A 26,813-nucleotide genomic window follows, 5' to 3' on the forward strand; every position below is an offset into this window, starting at 1 on the left:
TTGAAATTTTTTATTGAAAAAAGAATAAAATTTGACATGTTCAATCCCAAATTCCCCCCATGATGGTCTATCAAAGCCTTTCATAATTGTCAAAACATTTCCTCAACTTGTCCTTAACATCACTTCTCTTCCGAATCTCTTCCTCACTGCATACATTTCCAACCATATCAATCCAATAAACATATGTAAAAACAATAAATTTTTCATCAATTGCATCAATTTTATTGTTACTTAAGTCAATTGTATTTAATCTGCCATTAATTTGAAAGGAGTTCCAGTGGATTGTCGTCAATCGATTGTCACGCAGGAATAAAAATTGAAGATTTATTAACGATGAGAAAACGTGCGTTGGAAGTTCCGAAATTCCATTTGATCCAAGATTTAAAGCTTCTAAATTTGTCAAATTTGCGAACCAACTTGGATTTAAAGTTCCAAGTTTGTTGCTGTCCAGCCACAACATTTCGAGATTGCTGAGTGTGTTGAATATTTTGGGCGGTAAAGCCTTAATGTGATTTTTATTTAGCGACAATTTTTTGAGATTTGTTAAATTTTTGAAGATATTAGCAGGAAATGTTGTGAATTTGCTGTTGCTGATTGTCAGCCACGACAGGTTCTTGTTGTCTGAGAAAAATGTCGATGAAATATTGTCAATTTCAGTGTTGCTGACTGAAAATTCACGCAAATTTCCACAATTTTGGATTAAATTGTCATCAATTGATTTAATTCCATTTTTCATGATAATCGTGTCCAAATTTTCAAATCTTTGGCAGATCGACAGTTCCGATAGATTAAAATATCCAGCATTTCCATCAATATTCACAATTTTCACATCAGCATCAGTTTTGTTAATTCCATGAGCCTCATTTTCATCATCCAACCTCAAATCACAAGCATATCCAACATAATTCGCAGATTCATTAAAAAAGTGGCACCGATAGCCAAAAATTGGCTCAAAATTCATCAAATTAAGACACAAAATTAACAGCTTTATATTCATGATGAGATAATTAATGCTGTTACACTTAGAATATTTCAATCAAGACTAAAATACGCAAACAAGATTAATCTCTTCTTTTAGTGATTGACGTAACTTCTAACTGATTAGAAGATTTTTTTGACATAATTTTATGAGAATTTGATTTAATACAATTTTAATGAGAGGCTGTTTATTAGTGATAAGAGTCTGATTAGCCCAACATCATCGCTAATCTCAAGCTACGCATGTTAATGATGACGTTGTTAATGGCTGTCATTATACATGAACAAGATGACTTGATGAACGCATTAAGAACGTGACCGTCATGATTTGTCGCTTGGTATAGGGTTTTCAACAACATGACTGAATTATTTGTGATCTAGAGGTCAAGTCAACCATCCAGCCACCCTCTGTACTCTTCACCCACCCTCATAATACGTCTCTGATACATGGCATCATCAAGCCTCTAAAAACGCTAGTTTAAGCTTATGATATTGTCTGTTGATATTGTCTAAGGTCAAGCATGCGTCTTGATGAGACTTCACATACTTAGAATTGAACTTTAAGAAGCTTAGGCCTTCATAATTCAATTTATTTACTTACTTACCTACTAAACTGGTCGTATAGATCAAGTGTGACTCATGGCTTCCCTTATAACTGAGCTTATACAGGCTCTGGCACACATTGGAATAACAATACGGTCAAAAGACATTTGACGACGTCATCTTGGAGCTTAAATAAGCCATAGAAAAGCTCAAATCAAGTAAATGACGTCATTATGTGATCTGTCGTCCCTAGAGCTTAGTGAAATGATCTTCTAATAATTATTAATGTAATTCATCGTAATCAAAGTACCGTAGCATATTCAGAGGACAGCTGGAGGTCGAAGGATCAAACCCTCCTTGCTGCATACTCCCCTTCAACTGCAACTCCTGCAACTTCAATTCAAATTTCCCTTAACGACTTTTAAAAATTCAAATATTTCCCCTCATTTTCTGCCTCACTTTCACCTCTGTTTACAACAAAAATAACATCACAATAAAGAAGTGATGCAAAGGATCAATTCTAACTACAGTTCGCTTAGTTGGAATGATGAAATTACAAAGAAATAAAGTATTAAAAATTTTATTTCAAAAATTTCACCATGAAAATATTTTTATTAATTTTCGTGTTAATTTTGACACTTAATTCCGCAATATTAGGAACTGTTGATGATCAACAGGTGAGACTGGATGGACAATTAAGTAAAAAATTGTAAATTAATTAATTTATTTTAGATTCCAACAGATTTAGCTCGATCCGATGAGCCTTTAATGGTTCTAGTGACATTATCAGGATCAATGATCGCAATTGATCCACAAACAGCAAATCTACGGTGGTTCCAACAGCATGATCCGGTCATAAAATCATCAAATAATGAGAAATTAAATTTTTCATCAATTTTACTGCCAAATCCAGTGTCTGGTCAGCTGTACAGCCTTAAAACTACAGAAAGTGAATATTTTGAGCTATCAAGGCTTGATCATACAATTCCTGATCTGGTGCTGAAGTCACCGTTCATATCAAAAGATAAAATTTTATATACAGGACGTAAGGCTGATACATGGTTCATTATTAATTCATTGACTGGCGAGTGTAAGACTGTTATGGGTAAATATTGATTTTTTTGGTCGATAGTGAGTTTGTGGATGTGAATTATGGATTTGTGTGGATGAATATGGGGAGAAATAATTCAAAACAATTGAGTGATGTGTGCTGTTTACTAATAATTGATTAATAGGCACCAGAATCGATCACATCATTGAGAAACAGTTCAAATCACACCAAATCCATTTGACATATTAATACCTCAAATACAGGATTTCAACCCTGGTTCTAATTTAATTTTCAAAAATTGTATTACAGATTTTAACGAATCGCTAGATAAGACAACAGATTTGATTCCATATAAGTCAATTCATGATGTTTATATTGGAAGGTAAGTTAAAGTCTCATTATATTGAACTAGAAATAGCTCTGGACCCCGGGTTCTGGACTCTACCGGAATTCTATCGCGCTACAAAGTATGACTTAGGGATTTTCAATCCTAGGGATCAAATGGTACTGAATCTCGAAATCAATCTTGGGATTACATTCAAATCATTCTCAGGATTCTAAACCCTAGTCTGATTTCATATCAGAGTTGGTCGGACTAAAATGTTTAGTCGGATTCCAGTGAAGGCGCCTCCAAAAAAAAGTGGAGTCAGACTCCATGAAGTCCAGACACCTAAAGTCCTGCCAAATCTGCTTCAAAGTAGTTCGGACTCCAGAAGAAAAGTCGGATCCGAACATCATTAGAATCCTTCCAACTCTGCATTGTACCATTAATATTTCAAATTCATACTAAACTCAAGCGAAAATTTGTCTGATTTTTGTATTAACCTTGACTCATTTTGAATCATAATTCAATGCTTATCTTTACTGAGTATTATTAAAAACACGAATATGTTTACGTATTTTTGTTTTGTGATAAGAGTTGCCGGTAGTCAAAAAATTGAAAAAATTATGTCCAAAAACCCAAAATAATTGGGTTTGACCTCACCACCCTTAACCTAGATCCATTCTTGGAGTCTAATCATAACTTCTATTTCTTAGAACCCAGTATGACGTATGCATGACCAACATGCGGGAGAGTAACATCACCAGAGACTATTGGAATGTCTCGATGTACCAGTATAATGCATTTGAGATGAATGCTGAGCTTTATGATAAATATGGTAAGTTTTACATAGTCTTAACTAAGGCTTTCGATCCTTAATTCTACCTACATATATTAAACATTGCATATCCCATCCTTGAACCCTTGAATATGCTCCTAATATTGACAACCCTAATTTTGACCAAATTCTGTACAAATTTCATTAATTCCACCATTCCCATTTCAGAATTCGTCCACATAGTAAGCAGTTCCAGTGGTAAATTACTCACACTTCTTAAAAACAGCGGTGAAATGCTCTGGCATAAAAGTGACTTGAATTCACCGATTGTTGCCATGTTCCTGATGGGTAAAAATGGATTTCTGAACATTCCATTCACAACTGTCGATGACGGCGTGTTTGATAAGCTTATGGAGCCATTGGCTCATGAGAAATTTAGAGACTTTAAGCTGTTGTGAGTATTGAGTTGAATTATTTAGGGAAAGTCCAGTGTTGGGCTTTGTTTGGGTCATGGGACACCCAAAAAGCATACGGTATGGAGTTCTTGTCACTTGTGGGTCGCGGTAAACAGTTCGAACAACACTGGACTTGCAACAAATTCCCTGCAATTTCATCCAAACCCACCTTCAATTTATACTCAAAAATCTCATCATTTCCTTCAATTTCCAGTGAAACCGTCTATGTTGGCGAGAACAAGAGTGCCGGTGCCAACATTTTCTACGCCCTACCGTCCTACACTGACAACACAACCTACATAATCAGACAAAATGTCGTTAACTTCTTAAAAGATCCAACATCAATATTAGGTCATCATCAACTACATCCTGACCACGATAATTCCAATGTTCCGCTGCTGGAAGACAGCAAGGATGGACAGAATATCATTGAAGATGAAGATAAAGCAGTTCTTGAAAAGGACGAGAAGGAAAATTTATCATTTATATTTACTGTCGTGTTTATGATCGCATTAGGCGGTCTTACTGTGATAATTAGTTATATTTATAAGAAGAAATTGGTTAAAGAATTTAGTAGAAGTAGCAGCAACAGCAGGAATAAGGAGAATAAGGAGGATGAGAAGTTTGTGACTCCAACTATTGGGGATGGTAAGTTTTAAGATTCTAACCTCAAAATTTGAGCAATTTAAGCAACTTAACCTCAAAATTTGAGCAATTTGAGCAACTTAACCTCAAAATTTGAGCAATAAGTGCAACTTAACCTCAAAATTTGAGCAAATAAAGCAATTTAACCTCAAAATTTGAAAGTTCTAACCTCAAAAATCTCCAATTCCTTCCAGATGGTCAAGTAACAATCACAAAAATATCATTCGACCCCTCCAAGCCCCTCGGCAAAGGATGTGAAGGAACATTCGTCTACAAAGGAAAGTTCGAAGGTCGCAATGTTGCAGTCAAGCGACTCCTTATCGACTGCTTTACACTAGCAGATAGAGAAGTAAAGGCACTCAAAGATTCCGACAATCACGAGAACATCATTCGATATTTTTGTACTGAATATGATCGTCAATTCTGCTACATTGCTGTTGAGCTGTGCAGTTGTTCCTTAAATGATTATGTACGGGATGTCAAGTATGAATACTTAAAGGACATGATCAAACCAAAAGAGGTTCTATATCAAGCTACAAAAGGCTTGAGTCATCTACATAATTTGAACATAATCCACAGAGATATAAAGCCACAAAATATACTCATTACATTGCCTGACACCAAAAGTAGTGTTAGGGCAATGATTTCCGATTTTGGACTGAGCAAGAGGATTGACAATGGTGTTGTGTCGGCGACTAATAGGGCTGGTGCTGCTGGAACTGATGTGAGTTGAATTTTGATGGTTTTGGGGTAGATTTGCATGTTATGTAACGTGGAGAATTGGGTTTCTGAACTTCCTTAATGTTGTAGGTGTAGCAGCTCCTCCATTTCCCCATTTCCCACCCCCTAACTCAATCTCCTCATAGTGTGTTTTATAATAATCGACCAACCTCTTTATCTAACTACAATAATTGAAATATCTTTAAATGCTTCTAGGGATGGATAGCTCCAGAGCTGCTTAAAGACGAAAAATTGGTAAGTTTACTAAATAATCCATTTTACCCCATGCTGCATGGGTTACCAACTCTTATATTTTGTCATAATACGCTAACTTCATGAATCCACAAGGTTACCTCCACGTCTTATTGACAATATATCAATTGAGCGACGTTGAGGCAGAGTTGGCAGGACTCCAATGTCCTGCAGACTCCAAAGTCCTGCCAACTCAGCCTTGAGGTCCCCAACTGCCTATAACATGTCACTAACTATCAATTTTAATCCATTTCTCCAGACTAAGACAGCAGACATCTTCTCCCTTGGCTGTGTTTACTACTTTACAGTCTCAGATGGTCAACATCCCTTCGGTGACTCTTACAATCGACAGGCTAATGTCATTGCCAATAAATATGACTTATCAGCCCTAACAGAAGATGATTATTCAAATATATTCGCAAAGGAACTCATTACAGACATGATTAATCCAAATCCACAAGATCGTCCAATATCTGATGCCATTTTAAGGCATCCAATATTTTGGGGTGAGGGTAAATTGTTGGATTTCCTGCAGACTGTGTCGGATAGGATTGAAAAGTTGCATGTTCGTGATGAGCCGTTATGGACATTGGAGAGGAATGCAAGGATGGTGGTGAAGGATGATTGGAAGCAAGTCATTGATGAGGAGATTTTGAATGATTTGGGGAAGCAGCGGACATATCAAGGCATAAGTGTGAGAGATCTGATGAGGGCTATGAGGAATAAGGTGAGTGACCCCGACCAATGGGATAATTTTCTGGGACCCCAAAAACCCCAAAAAACCCCAATTCAATCCAATTTTATCTCCCACAGCGTAATCACTACAACGAGCTGTCAGATGAAGTCAAAAGCATATTTGGGTCGATTCCAGTTGACTATTCCAACTATTGGTTAAGTAAGTTCCCGCACCTGATGTCCCATGTCTACCACGGCATGCAAAGATGCAGCAAAGAATCAAGTTTTGTCAGATTTTACATCCGATATTTCACATTTTCAAAGCCTGAATACTTTTATGACAGCAGTTTGGACAATGTTGAGCTTGCTGAGCTGATTCAGAAGATCCGTGAGGAGAATGGCTATGGTGGATATGGAAGTAATGGAATTAGAAATCAGGACAAGAAGAATTTTGGTGGAAATTGGAATAAAAATCGAGGAAAACGAGGATTTTATAACTTTAAGAACTTAAATACTGAAAATTAAGGAAAATTTTAATAAATTCAATTTTAAATCAAAAAAATTCGTTTATTTAATTATCCAACATTACAGCTGATACAGACATTTGACGGAAGCTTCACACCTTGAAGTCCACCGTTTTTAATCCACTCCTGAGCTTGTCGGATTGCATCTTGAACTGATTGGTCAGTAATCACAATGTCAGCTGGATATGCAGCTATAAATGGAATGATCAGCTGAAAAGGAATTAGTGGATTAGATTTTTTTGGATATTTGGGTGTGTGTTGGGTGTTTGGTGGAGATTTGGGAAGTATAATGCGATGCAGAGACTGTTGACCGCTCTTGGGAAGCACATGGCATGAGAATTACGGAAAAATCATTTTCTGGCATCCCAGAACATGAGAATTCATCCTAGAATAGGTAAAGTTGTGTATATTATGCATATCATTGTTATATCGTGACAATGCAACTAAGAACCTCAGAAAATAAAGAATTTTCGGTCTTATTTCTAACAATTCAGCTATAGAGACTATACTCTTAGATTGGTAGACTCTCATACATACTCAATCTCTTCCAGATAGTACAGGATCAGCCTAGATCATCCAGGAGCAGGAAATAATTCAAGCAAGTAAATTCCCAACTACGCAGTTCCACTTTATAATCTCAAAATACTGATTTTATTCATAATAATTTCAAAAATATCTCAAAACATTTTGCATCAATTATCAATAATATTTAATTATCGATGGAATTTCCTCATCCGACTTTACAATTAATGCATATACTAGTAACACCGTCCTTTGACTGTATGTGGATTTCTTTACTGGGACGCGATGTTGTGGAATGAAACGCCACTTGTCGGCGAAATAAGATCGGGTGTATGGGGAACAAGAACGGGTGAGGAAACGGATTGTATCCAATTCTCCTGCCTGATGGTGAGGAATGTGACCAAACTTTTCTGTGAGATAATGACGAACGGGGATAATTTTTGGTTCCTATGTATCTGGCTGTGATTGATGAAATCATCAGCTAGAAAATAATGAATATTTGCACAATTAACCAAGAATGACTAAGAATCAGTATTAAGAAGAACTGAGGATAGAATAGTACAACTGGATAGATAATACAAGTTGCAAGCGCATTACAGCAGAAAAGGTCAGTGCTAGGGCAGAGAAACAAATTTGTTCTACAGTCTTAGGATGGAATATACACGAGAAAAAGCACCGTGGAGCTACATGTTACATGCCGTAAGAAAATGACAATTAGACATGAAAAGACAAGCAATAGAGTCAAATAGGAAGTATTTTGTATCAACCAAGACACCATATTGGATCATGGATCCAGTAAGTTAGTATGTAACCAAAAATCAGTACTTACGATTAGAACAACGATTAAAAATTTAATATTAAACTGCATATTTATTCCTTATTTTAATAACAACTGTTTAAGTTAAGCAGTAAATGCTGACTGACTACAGTATACACTAAAATCAAATCTGATATTTATATTTATAAATAATTTGAGAATTTCCCCAATTAGCGAAATAAAATTATTTATAGTAAAAACTACTCTTTTGCAGTAATTAGTTCAGTTCACATATTAACATGATTATGAGATTTACGCATTATGAAGTTGAATGGGAATTTCCTTATGATCGGGATGACTATTTTCTATCCCTAATAGCACAAATTGGCAAGTGGAAGCCATAGATAGAGCCAGAAATACACCAAACTAGTTTCAGGTTCTCGATCAATTAACCGACTTGTGCTACACACGTCAGTTTTTGCAAAGTTTTTCAAAATTTAAATTTCAAATTAACTCCCACAAAATTCCGACAGATGTCATCACAGTCAATTCCACAAAACAATGATAACAAAATAACAAGTCTCAAATGTTTTTCATTTGTAGTTCAACATTCAAAAAGTAAAGAAATCAGAAAAAAAAAATCTCAAAATTTTAAATTATTAAATTAAAAATGACCAAAGTTAAGTTTTTAGTGATTTTATTAATTGTTTGTACTTTATCAACACTTGCTGATGAGATTAAATTGTCGCTATCAGCGGATGGTAAGGGAGATAATTCAACATTTGTAGCGACGGAGGAATGGCAGGAAATTAAGCCGGGTAAGTGAAAATTTAGGGTATTTTTAGAGGGTTTGAAGGGGTTGTTGAGGGAATTTTGATTTATTAGGTTTAATTTTTGATGTAAAATTGAAAATTACTGGAAAATCTCAAGAATATTCAAAAATTCTGTTAATTTTCGAAATCTACTGACGTAATCCTTAATAATTTTGGCACGAAAATTCAATTTTTCCTTCAATTTTTATCAAAATTCAGATAAATTCGCAAAATTCAGATAAATTCGCAAAATTCAGATAAATTCGCAAAATTCAGATAAATTCCTCAAAATTTCATTCAATGAGCAATATATCTGGATTTTTTTCTACATTTTATCAAACTATTTCATCAAATTCATGAAATTTTTGCAGTCTGAGTGGGTAAAACAATAACAAAACATTCAATTTACAACATAAAACAGCTCAAAACATTCAATTTTTGTTACAAAACAATGGAAAACATTCAAGTTTTAATATAAAATAGTCGAAAACATTGAATAAACAATAAGAAAACATGGCTCAACATTGTCAAAGAACACGTGGCTTTTAAGTCGAATGTTTTAAAATGCTTTGCAATGTTTTGATTACAAATGAGGACTAAGAGTCCTTATTGACTTAAGGAGTCGGTCATTTTACATGCCATTCTTGATTTTTGAGCCTTACCCTGTATTTTTGAATGACCCTAAATTCAAATCAACCTATCTAACATCAAAATTTCCTTAAAAATTCCATCAACAGGCCAAAAAGTCCCCCAAGGTCTTCACTACCGTATGAACCTCCAAACAGGCAAGACAGAAGCCAAACTTCTCGATCCAAATGAACAGTCCAACAACAACGATGACACCAGACCATCGATTCCAATATCCCTACAAGCTACAGAAGCTACAGAAGCTACAGAAAGTCAAGAAGATCCATCAAAGATTGAAGACGCACGACAGCGACTTGAAGATGCTCTCAAAAACATTCCAGCTGATAAATTTGATGACGTCACCGAAGAGAAGTGGAAGGAAGTGTCGAAAAAGTTCAGAACTTATGAAAAAATTAAGGAAGAGCTTCAGGATGTCGACTTGAATCCAAAAACGGAAGCTGAAGTTATGCAGCACTTAGTTGATGAATTTTTTGATGAGAAAATTGACAGCAGTCGACGATTGGAAGTACTGAAGGACTTGGAGTACCTGATGCACTCAATTGACAATTCACTGCTGTTTATATCCAGCGGTGGACTTGAGAAGATTGTGGTACCAAATTTAGTGAACCAAACGGACGTGAATGTGAGGACGACGTTGCTTAAAATGTTTGGTGCCATGCTGCAGAATAATTTACAAGCCAAAAAGTACGTCAGTGAAAAGACAAATTTAGGCAATGAGATCCTCAACTTAATGTCCAAGACTGATAATCTACAGGAGCTGTCAGCTGCTTTGTATGCGACTGGAAGTCTGATGAGAAACAATAAAATATTAACACCAGAAATTTTCAAAAAATCACTCGTAATTCTCCTCGAAATCCTCACAAAATCATCAATTAATCTCAGCATTAAAGTCAAGGACTTACTTTTAATCTCCGACTTGATTGTCGACCAAAATATTGACGAAAATTTCACAAAAAGTCAAAAAATTTGCGACCAAATTGCCAAATTCTTCCAAGAACATCGAAACGCGCTCATTATTGACACAGATGCAGCTGAAAAATGTGCAGCATCACTATTAGGTCTTCAAAGTTGCAGCCAAAGTTGGTCCGAGTCGCCAATGTTCAGGCACACGCTGCTGGTCGTCATGAACAACTACAAAATTAGACTTAATGAGGAAAGTGACGAGGACATTAAGTTTGTATATTCTTTAGTCATTGAACATTTTGAGAATTTAAATAAGGAACTGTATGGTGATTTAAAGATTAGTGATGATGACTTGACGCCGATGTATGAGGAGCATGTCAAGGATGAACTTTAGAGATTTGATGACATTTTTAGAAGAATTAATAAAAAAAATAATAAATTATTTGTGATCTTAAGAAATTGGGATTGTCTTTTGTCAGTTTGAAGGTGGGACAATTGGGTAGGGTTTGGGGTCAACCATCTCTCCACACCCTGCATCCCCATTACCCCCTTGTTGTCTTTTCTCTTCAATTTACTCTGTCTCCTTGAAATTCATTATCAATAGATGAAGTATTGAATTTGAAACTGAAAATTGGCAGACAGAAATCAGCGATAGAGCCAGCTGTAGGCTCCATCTGAGGAACTTCATGGATCCACAATTGCTCTGTTTAATTAAGATTAATTACTATCAATAATTTTGGCTCATCATTGGAGATTAGAGTTGGCAGGACACCGGGGGAGTCCGTCCTTAGGTTGGCAGGACTCTACTTTGAAGTCCGACTGTCAATTTGATCCAACGCTGGAGATCAGGAACAGGATATTCGCAGTCTCCTTGTACGACCAGCGAACAAAGTAAATTCAAACATTCCCGCTAAAAACCAACATCCAAAAAACATTTATGCCGTTCCCAAAAACCAAAATAAACATTTGTAAGGTTCCCAAAGAGAGCAAATAATAAAAAAAATTAGCAAAGAATTTCAGAAGACAAAAAAAAAAAGAAAAACAGAAGATAAAAAAAAAAAAATTTTACGATCAAATCAAAATATTTATTTCATTTGACAATCATCAGCCATAGCTGAACATCAAGTCGTCATTAACTTTATGCTGTGAAATTTGACTCAATTCCGACACGAGCCTGAAAATTTCTGTGACACAAAAAAAAAAGATTTTTTTTTATAATTTTTTCCCGTCAGACACAAAATAATTTTTGAATGGCTGATAAGAAACGCGAACTTGACAGCGTTCATGACGAGATTCAGTGCATTGAGATTGAGTACAATGAGATTGAAATTATTAAGGTGAGTTTGTACAGACATGAGCCATAAAAAAAAGTTGAAAAAAATTTGTCAACTCGATCATCACTGGAAGATATTTTTATCTTTTCACTTCCATCTTTCTTTTTTTTTTTCATCATTTTCATTTCCTTTTTGTCTCTCTCGTTTTATGATCGCCGTCTGGTCTGCATGAATGTGGGGAAATTCTTTTCTTACTTCTTCCTTATTTTTTTTACTTTTTTTGACGATAATAGTTGATTGGAAAGGGAAGTTTCGGAAGTGTTTATAAGGCACAATGGAAGAATAAGACTGTTGCTGTTAAGGAGTTGTCGATATTGCCGGAAAAGGGACCGTTGGTTGAGGTAAGTGATGGATTTTTTATATGTTTTACTTAGTGAAGATGAGGATGTGATTAGAATGGTGTTTAGGTGTTTTGGTCCAGATACAGAACATACCTGAGAAGTGAATTTACGTACATACTTACTTACTTCGCTGGTCGTAACGATCAATTGCGATCCATAGCCATTTTCACCATCAAAATGTATACATAATAGCTATAAAGTCATCTATCCCAAAAGGCACATGCCGTAGAAATGACAAAAGTCTAAAACTTGGCTAGCCTGATTCTGCAGCTTCTTCTAGAGACCAACTAGCCCTAAAAGAAGAATATCATGCGTTCATGGTACAGAAAGACCACTACGGTACCTTAAAAGCGGTATCTTTGCCTGCTAGGGAGGCTCACACTAGTACGATGGAAAATTTTCCACTTTTTCCTTTAATATGATGGCTCAATCACAGAGTCATATCAAGTGGAGATGGATGGCTGGTAGAAGACCTCAAGTTCTATTCAAGGATACACAAGCTACTGGTCTAAACTTAATAATGTGTTGCAAAGTTTTCCCGAAAAGCACAAGGTGTAGAATTTGCCAAAAATGCAACCTCGTGACGACTTGATTCTGGTCTGAGACTGGATTTGATCGAATTTTGATCTTGAATCACGCTTATCTGGGCCCGGATTTTTAACCATTTCTATAACGTATGTTCTGAGGATTTGATGTCTATTTTGGTGTTAAATCACTGAGGATATTCAAATACATGCCTCAATACCTTTCCTAATTATTCTGTCTGCTCTTTTGACCCTACTTGCCAACCATACAAGCAGAATTGGTTGGATTTTGGGAGTCCGTACTCTAAAAGTTCAAAAAATGCTCTACTGCGGCGCCTCTGCTATGACGTCTCCTTTGACTTCAGTGGAGGCACCTCCATGGACTCCGGTGGCGGTGCCTCCGTGGACTCTAGTACAGGTGCTTTCACATTAGAGTCCTTCCAACTCTGCCTTTAGACTTAACTGTCATCAATAATTTATCCAAAAAAAAAAAATCTATCATTACCAATCATCACCTAACTTCCATTAACATTCTCAATAAATCTTTCATAAATTCCATTAAAAATTGAAAAAACAAAAAAAGGTAAATAACACCGTAAACTTCCAGTCAAGTCCAATGCACTTTGCATCAACAAGTTTTTTTGTTTTGTTGCTGTTTTGTCTCTTTTGCAAAAACTTCATCACATCTCTCATATATTTTATAGTCAATTTATTGACCTTTGATAGCTGTTTCAGGAAGTATTGAGAGATATTTTTATTGCTGTACATGAAGCACCTGTGTAAATGTAGATTAATTAAAGCCACGAGAATATGACAGATGTGAATGTAGATAGATAATGACATAAAATTGTTGTTTGTGGAGTAATGGCATTAATGATGAGGATGTAATAGGTTATGTGGGGTGGTTAAGGAGTGGATACATGGCAGTGGGGTTGGTGGTCAACCCTCCGTCTCTCCTCCATTCTTATTTTTGGGAATTTCTTCAATTTTCAAGAATTTTTTGTGAAAAAATCCCAAAAATCACATAAATTATTGCAAAATATTCAATAAGTTAAACAATCCTCAAAGCTGCAAGTACCCCCCCACCTCCCAAGCACCTCCAGCACCCCCAGCTTCCCCAGCTTCCCCAGCACCCTATTCCCTCCCTGCCTTCTTGTCAAATGTCTGTCTTACGTCTCTAGTTGTGATCATGACGACACTTGATTTACTAGTAAAATTATTCAATTTTTTCTGATAATTTAGTCTTAAATTTAAGAGATTTTATCTTACTTCATGCTTATTTTGTCATCAAATCAATGTCAACTGGCTTGTAATACTTGTTGATGGAATTTCTTAGATTTTAATCAGCTTAAATTGCTCAAAATGTATTAAATTTTTCCAAATTAAGACAATTCAGAACTGACAAATTTAATTCTAATTCCCAATTCCCAGGTTCGCTACTTATCCCGTGTCCAACACCGCAACATCATCGGACTATATGGAACCGTCATAAAAGGACCAAGTGTTAGTCTTGTTATGGAATATGCTGAAGATGGTTCACTCTACAATTTACTTCATTGCTCAAGAATTCAATATTCAGCAAGTCATGCAATGTCTTGGTGTCGACAATGTGCTGATGTAAGTACTTTTACAGCAATTCCAAAAGTCAAATAATAATTGCAATTATTCTGCCTTTATAGGGTGTTGCTTACCTTCATGCAATGAGACCAAAACCATTGATTCACAGAGATTTAAAGCCACCAAATTTACTTCTTGTTAATAATGGATTGATCCTGAAGATTTGTGATTTTGGTACAGTCACTGATAAGTCAACATTGATGACAAATAATAAAGGAAGTGCTGCATGGATGGCACCTGAGGTGAGTTGTTGATGATTTGATTATGGAACAAGATATGGAGTTAGAGTTGCAGTCTGTGTGGCTTTCAATATATTCATATGCTTATCACATGTCCCAGAAGATGCAAGAAGTCAAACAACTGACAAATCGGTCCTTAAGCCATTATGATCCTAGTCTGGGGCTGTATTTTATGTAATTCCACTTACAGTCAAGATCAATTTGGCATGAGGCTATATTTTTCATCTGTCGTATGCCTTCTGAGTACGATCTAATGCGGTGTTGCTCAAACTGTGCCTACATGGCTCATATATCGTGTGCGGCTTCGGTCATGGCTTACCACAAAGGTGTGTCATGATACAAAAGATTGGACAACATTGGTTTAATGACTAGACCCAGTATATTAGACAGATCATACATGTTGACTGACTCCAAGTTCCTTAACTATTTCACAATATCCGTGACTTTACTACCAAAATTAACTTCCATTTATTGTCTATCCATTTTAGGTATTTGAAGGTTCAATATATTCAGAACGTTGTGACGTCTTCAGTTGGAGTATCATCTTATGGGAATGTCTTGCACGTGAGCTTCCATTCAAAGAGATTGAATTGACTTACAGCATCATGTGGTGTGTCCATAAAGGTGAGTTTTGTGTCTTAAAAAATAGGGTCAAATTGATGGAGATCAGTTATGAGTTGTCAAGTGGTTTGGAAGGCATATGGTGTGGAATTGATCGATAAATTGGGAAACAGGAGAACGTGACTCTGACTTGGAGATTGATATGATGAATACCGACCTCATGTCAGATCCTGAAACCTGATTTATTCCATTTTCTGCACTGTATGCCTTCCTAAAAATGACATTAAACACTAAATCAGCAGTAGACATTATCTACAAAGCTATTAATCCACAGTCGATCATGCAGTCTGCATTACCGACACCCTACCTCATTACCGACCATAATATTCCTTACCAATCTTATTTAATATCATCTACTCACCATTCCTTCCCATTTCAAGGTCAACGTCCACACAAAATTGACGGTCTTCCAAAGCCTATAAATCAACTTATGGTTCAATGTTGGGATCCATTACCACAAAATCGTCCATCAATGGATGAAGTTCATGAACGTATGAAAATTCTTTGTGACTTTTTTCCCGAATGTGAGCCACTCAACATGTTCGATGAGCCATACGAGGATGAAGAATCAAATTTGGACACATATGATTTTGATTCAATTTATTGGCCAACGGAACAGACTGATATGCCACAAATTCGTGTTAGTTCAACGATCGATTCAACATGTCACAGTACATCACGTACGCCAACGCAACATTTACTTAATCCAATCAGTGGTGATGCACGTTGGTCGAGTGGTGAGTCAGGTAATCCAAGAATTGTCTCGTTGGGATATAATGGTGCACCGATGGTTAGAGGAAATAGTAATAATAGTCCAATGACACCATTGAATGTTGATGTTGATCCTAATGCATGGGATTTGAAGAATCATGATCTACAGAGGCTGATTGGTGGAGATTATGGTGAGTAATTGATGAAGTTTTTTTGTATGATTTAGTTGATGATTAAATTGAATATTGTTGAGTAACTTAAAGAGTTGAGTAACCTAAGGAGGATGTTGATGAATTGCAGGGAGAAGGGTTCATTTGGAGAAGGGAAGAGGAGTATATTCAAGGGTGAGGATAAGTTGGGGACAGAGAAGGGGACTGGCAGAAGACAGGCAGTGAACAGGGATTGGACAGGCATGGTATAGGCAGGAGACAGGCAAAGGACAAGGGTTAGAGAAAAGACAGGGAGTTGATAGGGTGAAGACAAGGAGGGGACAGGGAGATGACAGGCAGAGGACAGGCAGGAGACTGGGGAGGGAACAGGGTAGGGACAGCGAAGGAACAGCCAATGGACAGGGAGGGGACAAAAAGGAAGAACGGGATTCAGTCAAGTCAGCTAGTTCTAGAATTTTATATCAAAATATCTCAAAAATGCATGAAAATTTTAATAATCCATACCAAAAACTTCAAATCCGACCCAACCCCCACCCAAAAATTCATGGCTATGCCCCTGTAAAGGGTGTTTTTTGTCTTACTAACTAGATCAGTGATGAACCAACTAGTGTAACCCGGGAACACAGCTTGTATATCAATAAATTGGTCAAGTCAGGTATTTTTGGTCAAAAAAGAAGAAGGGATCGGATGTGAGGTATGGGGTATGGGGTAAAATTTTAAAAAATTTCTAAAAATTCCAAAAATGATCAAGTTCTCCAAAAAAAGTCAAATTCTTCATCAAAATTGTCAAATTGATCCAAAAATGGGCAAATTATTCAAAATTGATCAAAATTTACCAAACTAGTTCTGTGTCCATAATTTCAAGCAAGTCTAAGCCACACCTCATCATACTCACAATTCCACCTTCCTGTCCATACACCTTACCATCCATCCTCAATCCCAAAAGGTCCCCCAAACCACCATCTCACCACAAATTGACACTCAAATTAATATCCACAAATAAAAAACTCACATCGTGATATGAAAATCGAAAGTTGTTGAGTAACTCACAAATTGTTGTGAATCAAAACGAAAATAATAAAAAAAAAAAATTCTTCATCTTCTCTCCCCCAAAAATAAGATTCTCAAAATTTTCCCCTCAATTTTCATTTTGCTGCTCATAAAAAATCCATTCGGACTAACGAACGTAAAATATAGGAATAAAAAACGATCTTTTTTGCTTGTTTATTGTGCTCTATATTTAAAAATTTTCTATGTCTTCTTCTTATTCATCGATTCAGTATCATGACTTTTTGAATCATACATTTTGCGGATGATTCATGCCGAGGAATCTTGATTGTGCTTGTGCTTCTGGCAAAATAGACGAAAAAAAATGAATATTCAGGCGAGATTTTAAAATGAGAGGAAATCATCGAAAGGAGGGAGTTTTGGTGGAAATTCTTGGGTTTGAGAGGGATCTGGGAGGAGTTAGGGAATTAGAGAGGGAGTGGTGGATCGTGGATAGGGGGAAATATGTAGGGTTTCTGAAAAACCGCGTTTTTTCAAAACCGCAGTTTTGCGGTTTTCCAAAATTTCAAAAACCGCGGTTTTGCGGTTTTTTTGCGGTTTTCAATTTTCATACAAATGTATGAAATTTTTTGAAAAAAATTAAATTTGGAGTTTTATGCATAAGAGTGTTAAATCTTTCTAATTTTCTCCATTTTATTTAGATTCAGTTTCAAATTGGTTGATAACATAGTCTTAAAATTATTTGTTATAAAAATTTTTGAAATTAAAGTTGTTTTTAGCAGTTTGCAAAACTTTAGTCCAGTTTTTCAAGTTAATAGAAAATTTAAATATATTTTTCTAAATGTATCTCCAAAAATTTCAATTTTGAGGATTTAAGTGAATTTTTCTATACAAAGTTCTAAAACTGCGGTTTTTTCTTAGGGTCAAAAAGTGCGGTTGTGCGGTTTTCGGAAAACCGCTTCCAGAAACCCTAGAATTATGGGATAGTTTGGAGATATTTCGAGATTATTAAGGTTTTGAGGGGTATTTTTGGGAATTTTACACGCTTTTATTTTTACTTAAAATTGAAGAATTTTGTCCAAACAAAGGTAAAGATAGGAGGTGCGTTGTGGATGGGAAGGGCGTAGTGGATAGAAGGTGCGATGGGTCGAATGCGATTTAGTTGACCCTTCATATCAAGTACACATCAATTTTATAAAGGCATTTGGATCATTTAATTATCCTGAATATTACAAGCTGGTTAATCGATCCCAAAGCCACGTGACTCCGACTTAGCGTCAGACTAGACCATGTCAAAGTCACGTTGGCTGATGTCGCATATTGAATCTTTCAGTCGATTTATGCTATTCGAGTATAATCTTAATGTCAATAATTTTCAAAAATCATCAAAATAATTCAGACCTTTTAAACTCAAAGTTCAAGACAAAATCGAATATTTTGTGACATAACCTCAATGATTATCCCCAAAACATTATGACTCATGCTGGAAAATTTTTCCATAATTTTTCATGAGAAAATTATAAAATTCTTAATAAACTCTTGAAGCTCTTAGAAGAAATCTTGAATAAGAATGTAAACAGCTGTAATAGTTTGAGTTATGATGTTTAGATATTGTTGGGGTTGTTAAGGGATGTAGCTGGATGTTCAATGGGGCAAGTAGTTTGTGAGGCTCAATTTCAAAGGAGATTTGGCAGTTTTGAACCTGATTTTGGACTTTTTGAGCTCAAATTTCCCAAAATCCTGTCTAATTTTGCCTTAAGTGTCGATTTAGGATCAATTAGAGTCATAACTTAAGATTGTAGTCTAGCCTGGATGTTGAAACTGTGGCTATGAAAGTCAAACTGCCAAGATATTGCTAATTAACCAACTTTGTCTCTCAGCATCCCTATCAAGTGGGTCTGGTTGGTGTCTAGTTAAATTTAAGGTTCTCATGGATAGCCTTGACCCCATAACTACCTGAAAACCCCTTAACAGCAACATATTCCCCTCATTAAACTCAAATTAATAGCTACACAATCATCATCTACACCACACCAATAATAATGACTCATTCAGTAAGCATCAACGCCGCAAAATTTTTCTTTTTTTTTCATCTCTTTCCTTTTCAATCGTTTTAAAAAGAAAAATTTTTTCTTCTTATTTTTTTAATAATATTTATGTCGTTTTCCTCTTGAAGGCTAATTACGAGCATTTTCCTCTCATTCTTCTTCGTTCTGCTTTTTTTTTTTGCCCGCACACATCTCGTTTTGATGATGAAAATGTTTGTGTATATTTTTTGTGGATTTATAGAGGTTTTTGTGGGGTTGTTGAGGTGTCGGTGTGTCTGAAAAAATTGAGAATTTTCAACTTAACCTCAAAATTTTCCTTTTTAACCTCAAAAATTTAAAGAATTTTTCTCAAATTAACCTCAAAATTCCGAGAATTTTCCTCTTTTTAACCTCAAAATTTCCAGATTTTTCACATACATAACCTCAAATTTCCGAATTTTTTTCCAACTTAAGTTCAAAATTTCCACAATTTTCCCAACTTAAGCTTAAAAATTCTAGAATTTTCCCCAACTTAACCTCAAAATTTCCAGATTTTTCCCAAACTTAATCTCAAAATTTCCAAAATTTTCCCTAGTTACCCTCATAATTTCCTCAATTTTCCCTACTTAACCTCTAAATTTCCAGAATTTTCCCCAAATTAACCTCAAAATTTCCAATATTTTTTCATACTTAACCTCAAAAATGCGTCATTTTCCTTATAATCCTCACCAATATTGCTCCCATAACTTATCCTATGACTTGATCATCGTCGTCGCCGTTAAGGCAGTGAGTCATCATCTTGTCTTTTATTTTATTGCGGCCAAGGCAGAGAATTTTCTTCATTTTTTTTTTTTAATTTTTCCTTTGAGTTTTTAAATAGCAAAAAAAAAAATTTCTTCTTCTTTTTCAATCAAAAAAAGACGAAGAAAAATAAATGAAAAAAAAAAAGAAAAACAAATTATTAAGGAAAGGAAAAAGAGAAGCTGCAAATTGAAGCGATGACTAAGTCGATTACCAGATGTTTTTTTTGGGTAGCTTGGTAGGGATTTCCTCATTCGCAGAAATTGTGTTGATTAATTTTTGACTTGTTTTTCTTTTGTGTGTCTCGGAAAATTCGTGGAAAATTGGGTCTTTAATGTTTATTATTGTTTGATGTGTTTATGAAAGGAAATTGGTGGAAATTCGACTGAGTTGAGTCATGTGAGGGGTATTCAGGGATGATGGTCAATTCTGGACATCATTTATGGATGACTCCTTGGCACATTTCCTCTCAATTTTCTCAAAATTGCTCATTTTCATGAGAAACTCTTTGCAATGATTTTGATGAAAACAAAAAGAAGATTGCAAAAAGAAAAGTGGAAAAATGAGGAAAATGAATAATAAAAGTAGATGAGAAATTGGTCAGAAATGGATTAAGGAGGGTAATTTTTGAGGTTCAGGTGCCTTCACACTAGAATTTTAAGATTCAGGTGCCTTTACAATAGAATTTTGAGCTTCAGGTATCTTCACACTGGAGTTTTTGAGGTTCAATTGCCTTCACATTAGAGTTTTTGAGGTTCAGGTGCCTTACCATAATAATTTTGAGGTTCAGATGCATTTATACTAGAAATTTTGAGGTTCAGATGCCTTCACACTTGAGTATATTAAGTTAAGGTGCCTTTAGACTAAAATTTTGATTATCATGTGCCTTTACATTAGGATTTTGGCATTCAGGTGCCTTCACACAAGTGTCTCAAGCATCAAAATTGACATATGCCCCCCTAGCCACTCAAAATCCACCCCTGATCATCAAAAATGATCACAAAATCTCGCCTCATTTTCGGAACATTCTTTTCTCGCTCATCACGGGAGTTTCATTTTCAGTTTCTCACCGTTTGTCGTCGCAATAGCAAATCCGCTTGTATTTTTCATTCGTATGAAAAATTTTCTCGAGTGCAAAAAAAGTCACAAAAAAGGAGAAAAATTTGAAAATTTTCAATTCATTCTGACTAATTTAATTAAAATTAAATTTAAATGACACAAAAAAGGAACCAAATTGAAAATTTTTTGTGATATGTGATCGCGATCACCAGACACGCTGGTGACGAAGAAACAAATGAAAAAAATGAGTTAAGAGTTGTTGGCTTGATGAAAAAGAAGACACGGACGGGTGTGCTTTGTGTGTGGTTTTGTGTGCAATAATGATTAATTTTGAGCAAAAAAGATCGTCTGTTTTGGTGACTCAGGTGCCCCTCCACTGACTGTCAAATTCTCAGAAATCATTAAAATATTTTCACCATTTTCCCGGAAAATTTATCCCCATTTTTCCTCCTAAATTATTGTGAGTGATGCGTGAAAAAATCTCATCTTACGCACAAAGTTTTCGCAAAAAAAAAGAAGCAAAATTATTATTTTATGAACGTCAATGAGATTTTTTTGGCTAAGATTTGAAGAGAAAAAAAAAATAGGTTTTTTAATGATTTTTATTTTAAAATAAATAAATAAAGTAATAAATTTTAATATCGGAAAAATCGATCGTTGAATGAGACTTTTTTTGGGGGGTTATTGATTTAATTTTTTGGGGGATTTATGAATATTTTGTGTGAAATGGTCTTAATTTGCGTCATTGGAGTGGATTTTTGGGTATAAATTGGTTAATTTTGATCATTTTCATTTGTCTTTTACTTCCTATCCCTCCCTATCTATCTCAAACCCATTCTATCCTTCCCAATCACTTTCTATCCCTCCCTATCCATCCCTATTCATTTCAAATCCGTCCAAATCCTTCCCTTTCGCTTCTTTCCACTTCCTACCCCTCCCTGTCCCTTCTTATCCCTCTTTATTGCCTCCTATCTCTTCTGATCATTCTCTATCCCTATATATCTCTCTCTCTATCACTCAGTATTGCTTTCTGTTCCTTCTTACTCCTCCCTTTCTTTCCCTGTCCTTCCCTAATTCTCCTTATTCATCTCTATTCCTCCCTACTTCTCTCTATTCCTTTCTAAGCCTTCTATATTCCTCCCTATTCCTTCTTATTCCTCTCTGCCTCTTCCAATATCTTCTTATTCCTTTCTATCCCTCGCTATCCCCACTATTTACTCTCTTTATCTTCCTATTCATTCATATTGTTCTTCATCATTCTTCATCCTTCTCTACAGCTCCTTATTCCTTTATATCCTTGTTCATTCACTTTTCTATACCCAATTAGTGATGTATTCAGGGAGTATACTCAATAGTGGTGGGATACAATCCGTTTTGGACAAAATTCGTTATTTTCCGGGAAAAAGATCAAAATCTCCAAATTTCTTCAAACTTTTGATTTAATGCAGTAAATTTTGAAACCCCACCCAACCCCATTCTTTCAAGAAATCCTGACCCCATTCCTGCACCCAATATCTTACTCATCCTTCCCCTTGACGCTCCTTAAGTCTTCTAAAAAATTGAAATAAACACAAGACGATCCACGTCATCATTCTAAACTTGCACCAAAAAGACGATCAACAGACTCAAAAAATTGCACAAAAAAACTTTTTTTTTTTCAAATTCTTTTCTCAATTTTTTCTAAATTTTACTCAAGTAGCGGAAAATTTTCATCACAAATACTAAGTCTTACTGTGAAATAATAAAAACAAATTAGCTTCTTTCTGCACATAAATGAAAACAAAGCAAATATTTGCTTTGAAGTGGACACAACAAAAAATTTGAAGAAAAAAAATTGTGAAAATTGAAAACAAAAAGAAAAATGAGGGAAAAATTTGAAATTTCAAGTTTTTTGAAAAAAAGTTGATTTTTTAAAATTCAAAAAATTTAATTTTAAAAAAAAAATATTTTAAAATTAAATTTAATTTAATTAATTTACAAGAATTATTTTAAATTTAATTTAATTTTAAAATAATTTTTTGAGAATTTAAAAAAAGTCAATTTTTTGAAATTTTGAAAAAATAAAACAATTTTTTTAAATTTTCATTTTTTTAATTTTCAAATATTTAAAAAAATAGAACACAAAACTCAGCAAATTAGGCCAAAAACTTTAAAATAAATCAACAAAAAAAAAGTTTGAAAAAAAAAAAATCAAAAAATTCAAAATAAAATAAAATAAAATTTGAACAATTTCGAAGAAAAACAGAACTGAAAAGTGTAATAAATTTAGAAAAAAGAAGTGACAAAAAAAAGAAAGAGAAAAATGACGACAAATACACAAGCAATTACTGAGTGCAGCAGCTGCTGTTGGATAATTTACTGTAAATAACCTTTTTGTAATTTTTTTTTGTTTTTTTTTTTGCTCATTTTTAAGAAGAAAAATTTGATGATGCAAATTAAATATAAATAAGTTCAAAATTTACTAGTTTAGTTCAGCTTCAGTTCAGCTTCAGTTCAGCCTTAGATTCAGCTTCAGCTCAGCTTCAGTGCAGCCTTAATCTCTGACTTAGTTCAGCCTTAGTTCAGCTTTAGTTTCAGTCTCAGTCTCAGTTTAAGTCTTAGCCTTAGCTCAGCTTTAGATCAGTTTCTGCACAGCCTAAGTTCAGCTTCAGCTCAGTCTTAGTTTCAGTCTTAGTTCAGCCTCAGTTCAGCATTAGTTCATCCTCAGTTTCAGCATTAGTCTCAGTCTTATTCTCAGCTTTAGCTCAGCCTTAGTTCAGCCTTAGTTTCAGCATTAGTCTTAGTCTTATTCTCAGTCTCAGCCTCAGTTCAGTCTCAGAACCATAAAACATCCAGTTACTCAACAAAAAATTCAATTTTTATCAAAAAATTCAATTTTTATCAAAAAATTCATAACTAATTTTCAACTATTTTTAACCTAATCAACAATTTCTCTATCTCCCCAAAAACAGCAAAAAACCAAGGCATAGCAATAACAAAAAACACAGCATCAACGACACTTCACACAGATCATCATCAACCATACGCGTCATCACATTCGCCACAATCAAGTACGCATGTGAGCGTTGAATCAACGTCAATTAATGGATTTCCGACAAGTCGTAGTGATCTCGACATTGCCATGCTACAGATTCTTGATCCACATTTAAGGCCAATACCACCTGCAAATGATCCAACGTCACAAAAGATTTATAAGGAGCATATGGATTTGGCGCAGGAGTACTTTAAGGTAGGGTGATGATTTGATGTTGAAGGGGGGGGAATTTATGGGGTTTGAGGGTGGAAGCTGAGGGATGTTCATCAGAGAATGGTGGGTGGAAAGGTTTGAGAGGTATGGGTTGATTGGGAAGTTGGGTTAAGGGGTCAATAACCACTTTATGGACATAATTCTTGAATTTTCTAAAATTTTTTGAATTGACTCTCCTGGATAGAAGGGAATGGGGTCAGGTTGACATCCCTAAACCCCAGAGCTAATTAAGCATCAAAATATTTATCAACAAATTCCAAAAATCCCCCACAAATTCCACGAAAAAGCATCAAATCCATAAATTCCATTATTAATCATCATAATCATCATCTTTAAAATTCCATTAAATCTTTCCCCATAATTGCCAGTGACTAATTTGCACAGAGTCGAGTCTGATAAAAAAAAAAAAATACGAAATGTGTGTGAGCGATTCCAACTTTTTTTTTTTGACCATAAACATGTCAGCTGTTTTAAATGTTTTGATAATTTATCGAGGTGAAGTGAGAGGAAAAAAATGTGCAAAATTCCTTTACTAAGTAGATGGTTAGGATAGACACGTGTGAGAAATTGCCTATTTTATTTTATGAATTTTGAGATTTTTTTCTTGTTTAAAATAATGAAAAAGTTCAAAAATTTCAAGCGAAATGAACTCGAAAAAGCGATAAAAAAATTGAAAATTTGAGATCATTGACCACAAAAACCACATAAATGTCATTTTTAATTGAAATTTCACTTTCATTATCATTTCTGTCAACCACAATTTTTCTCTCTTTAACCTCTTAAAAGTGTCAACATGTGTGACAATTATGATGATATCTTTGAGTATGAAGAATGTTATGAATTAAAATTGAAGATTTGGGCATTTTTGAATTAAAAGATCAGATTGAAATGTTGATGATCCTTAGGGGTCGTTCACTTACTGAATTATGCATAAACATGAACTTTAAGACCAACTTTTAGATGAAACTAATATTTTCTATTTTTAAATCAAATTTCAGACCCAAACAGAGATAGCATACCTAACTAAGCATACAGAAAAGATCCTACTTGGAATGACACCTGAAGAGCGGCAATGTCGAATGGATATTTGCAATAAATTGAAAGAAAAGGTAAATTTTTGATGAAAATGTCTCATTTTTGATGCTTTGAAGCAGAGTTCAAAAGGCTATTTGCAGGACTTGACTAATTTCACTCTACAGTCCATCCAAAAGACCCCTGATCACCACAGCATTTTGGAGTCCAACTTTAGAGATGATTTTAGTCAATTTGAGTCAAAGTTCAATAAAGTTCAACTCCACAAGTCCTGCTAACTCTGATTTATCTTTGTGTATCTAACTTCGACAACATTTTTACCCTCTTTTTTAGGAATCGCTACTAAAACTAGAATTATCACTAAGAAAACAGCTGGAAAAGGTGAAAATTGAACAAGATCGGGATATTGTAAATGAAGATGGATTTTGTGTTCTCTGACAAAATCGGAAAAAATAACAAAATAAAACTTACCGATGGAGTTCTGTTACTCATATTAAGTAACAGGATAAATTAAATGAATACAAAGTATGAGCTGTGAAAAAGTGTCACAAAAATTATAAAAAAGAAGTTATTTTGAGTATTTTGAAGAGATCTTGGAGGCTCTGAGAGATTTATGAGGATCTAGGATTTTTTTAGTGGATCTAGGAAGCCTTTTGCGATTTTCGACAGTCCAAAACGGCCTTAAATGATTGTAAGAGGTTCAAAGAACCTTAGTGTCAAGAATGTGACAATAAAAATAATAGAAATGCAAAATACAACTCAACATAAGCTAAAGTTCATCAGATACATTGAAGTACAGACAGGAACTATCCTGAGTGAACAAAAATCAGTTAGAACTGGTCATTTAATTGCCTTTAACTAGTCATAACATATTCTTTGACCACTCAGGATAAGTATTGAATGTGAAAATAGACATCGAGTATGGCTTCTAAATTCATATCTCTTTTAAATTATCATAATGAAAAAAATGAGGAAAATATTTATTAAATTTTCCAAAAAATAGCTTTATCTTCTGTAGAATAAGTGATATAGTTTGATACATTGTATATGTAAAAATTGATAAAAAAATAAAATAAAATGTTTGATATAATTATTTTTATATTTATTTGAATTGATCTTGTGTCCTAAAATTCCAAAAATTGTCAAACTTACTTAGATCCTTAACGAAGACGTACGAGGGCCCATTTCCGTATTTAGAGCTCATTGAAAGCTTGATCAATCTTTTGGAAACTTCTGCCAGTTTCTAAATTGACTCAACTCAGATTTTCTCATCAACTCCCATCAATCAGTTTCCAAAATCACCTCCATACCCCTCAGCATCATCAATAACACCCAAGAATGTTAATCGCATCATCAATTTTTCACTCAATTCGATTGCATAACTTTCTTAATTTTTTACAAAAAATCACACCAACAACAAAAATATGACACATAGCACGACTTATGGATTGCTATAGGTCATGGTTACATGGAAATGAAATTTTAATCATGCATGAC

At 34.8% G+C, this 26,813-nt stretch overlaps 3 protein-coding genes and 1 long non-coding RNA gene across 7 annotated transcripts; 3 read left to right on the top strand and 1 right to left on the bottom strand.

Moving 5' to 3' along the window:
• The first annotated feature begins 2,039 nt into the window (after positions 1 to 2,039).
• Positions 2,040 to 6,981, top strand: LOC139100233 (serine/threonine-protein kinase/endoribonuclease IRE1-like). Its single transcript, XM_070652842.1, has 10 exons — positions 2,040 to 2,198; positions 2,254 to 2,626; positions 2,882 to 2,954; positions 3,611 to 3,732; positions 3,901 to 4,126; positions 4,342 to 4,775; positions 4,967 to 5,496; positions 5,709 to 5,747; positions 6,004 to 6,471; positions 6,558 to 6,981. The coding sequence occupies exons 1-10, from the start codon at positions 2,121 to 2,123 to the stop codon at positions 6,942 to 6,944; spliced, it is 2,730 nt and encodes a 909-aa protein (XP_070508943.1). The 5' UTR covers positions 2,040 to 2,120; the 3' UTR covers positions 6,945 to 6,981.
• A 658-nt stretch (positions 6,982 to 7,639) lies between these two features.
• LOC139100296 (uncharacterized) lies at positions 7,640 to 17,195 on the bottom strand. Of its 4 annotated transcripts, XR_011545420.1 has the most exons (4): positions 16,647 to 17,195; positions 15,623 to 16,590; positions 14,476 to 15,277; positions 11,649 to 13,559 (listed from the first exon to the last, which is right to left on the bottom strand). It is a non-coding gene; the product is annotated as an uncharacterized lncRNA (long non-coding RNA). The 4 variants fall into 4 exon arrangements; XR_011545421.1 differs by lacking the exon at positions 11,649 to 13,559 and adding an exon at positions 7,640 to 7,946 and having other exon boundaries at positions 15,623 to 17,195; XR_011545419.1 differs by having other exon boundaries at positions 11,649 to 13,246; positions 15,623 to 17,195.
• Positions 8,842 to 11,044, top strand: Sil1 (Sil1 nucleotide exchange factor). Its single transcript, XM_070652885.1, has 2 exons — positions 8,842 to 9,040; positions 9,772 to 11,044. The coding sequence occupies exons 1-2, from the start codon at positions 8,893 to 8,895 to the stop codon at positions 10,977 to 10,979; spliced, it is 1,356 nt and encodes a 451-aa protein (XP_070508986.1). The 5' UTR covers positions 8,842 to 8,892; the 3' UTR covers positions 10,980 to 11,044.
• On the top strand, positions 11,577 to 26,417 carry Tak1 (TGF-beta activated kinase 1). Its single transcript, XM_070652869.1, has 9 exons — positions 11,577 to 11,922; positions 12,153 to 12,260; positions 14,216 to 14,401; positions 14,464 to 14,643; positions 15,129 to 15,264; positions 15,642 to 16,163; positions 23,989 to 24,266; positions 25,283 to 25,393; positions 25,650 to 26,417. The coding sequence occupies exons 1-9, from the start codon at positions 11,836 to 11,838 to the stop codon at positions 25,752 to 25,754; spliced, it is 1,713 nt and encodes a 570-aa protein (XP_070508970.1). The 5' UTR covers positions 11,577 to 11,835; the 3' UTR covers positions 25,755 to 26,417.
• The last annotated feature ends 396 nt before the right edge of the window (positions 26,418 to 26,813 follow it).

This window comes from Chironomus tepperi, unplaced genomic scaffold (genome assembly GCF_022539635.2).
Source record: "Chironomus tepperi strain 1889 unplaced genomic scaffold, CSIRO-AGI_Ctep_v1 contig_58, whole genome shotgun sequence".
Taxonomy (NCBI): domain Eukaryota; kingdom Metazoa; phylum Arthropoda; class Insecta; order Diptera; family Chironomidae; genus Chironomus; species Chironomus tepperi.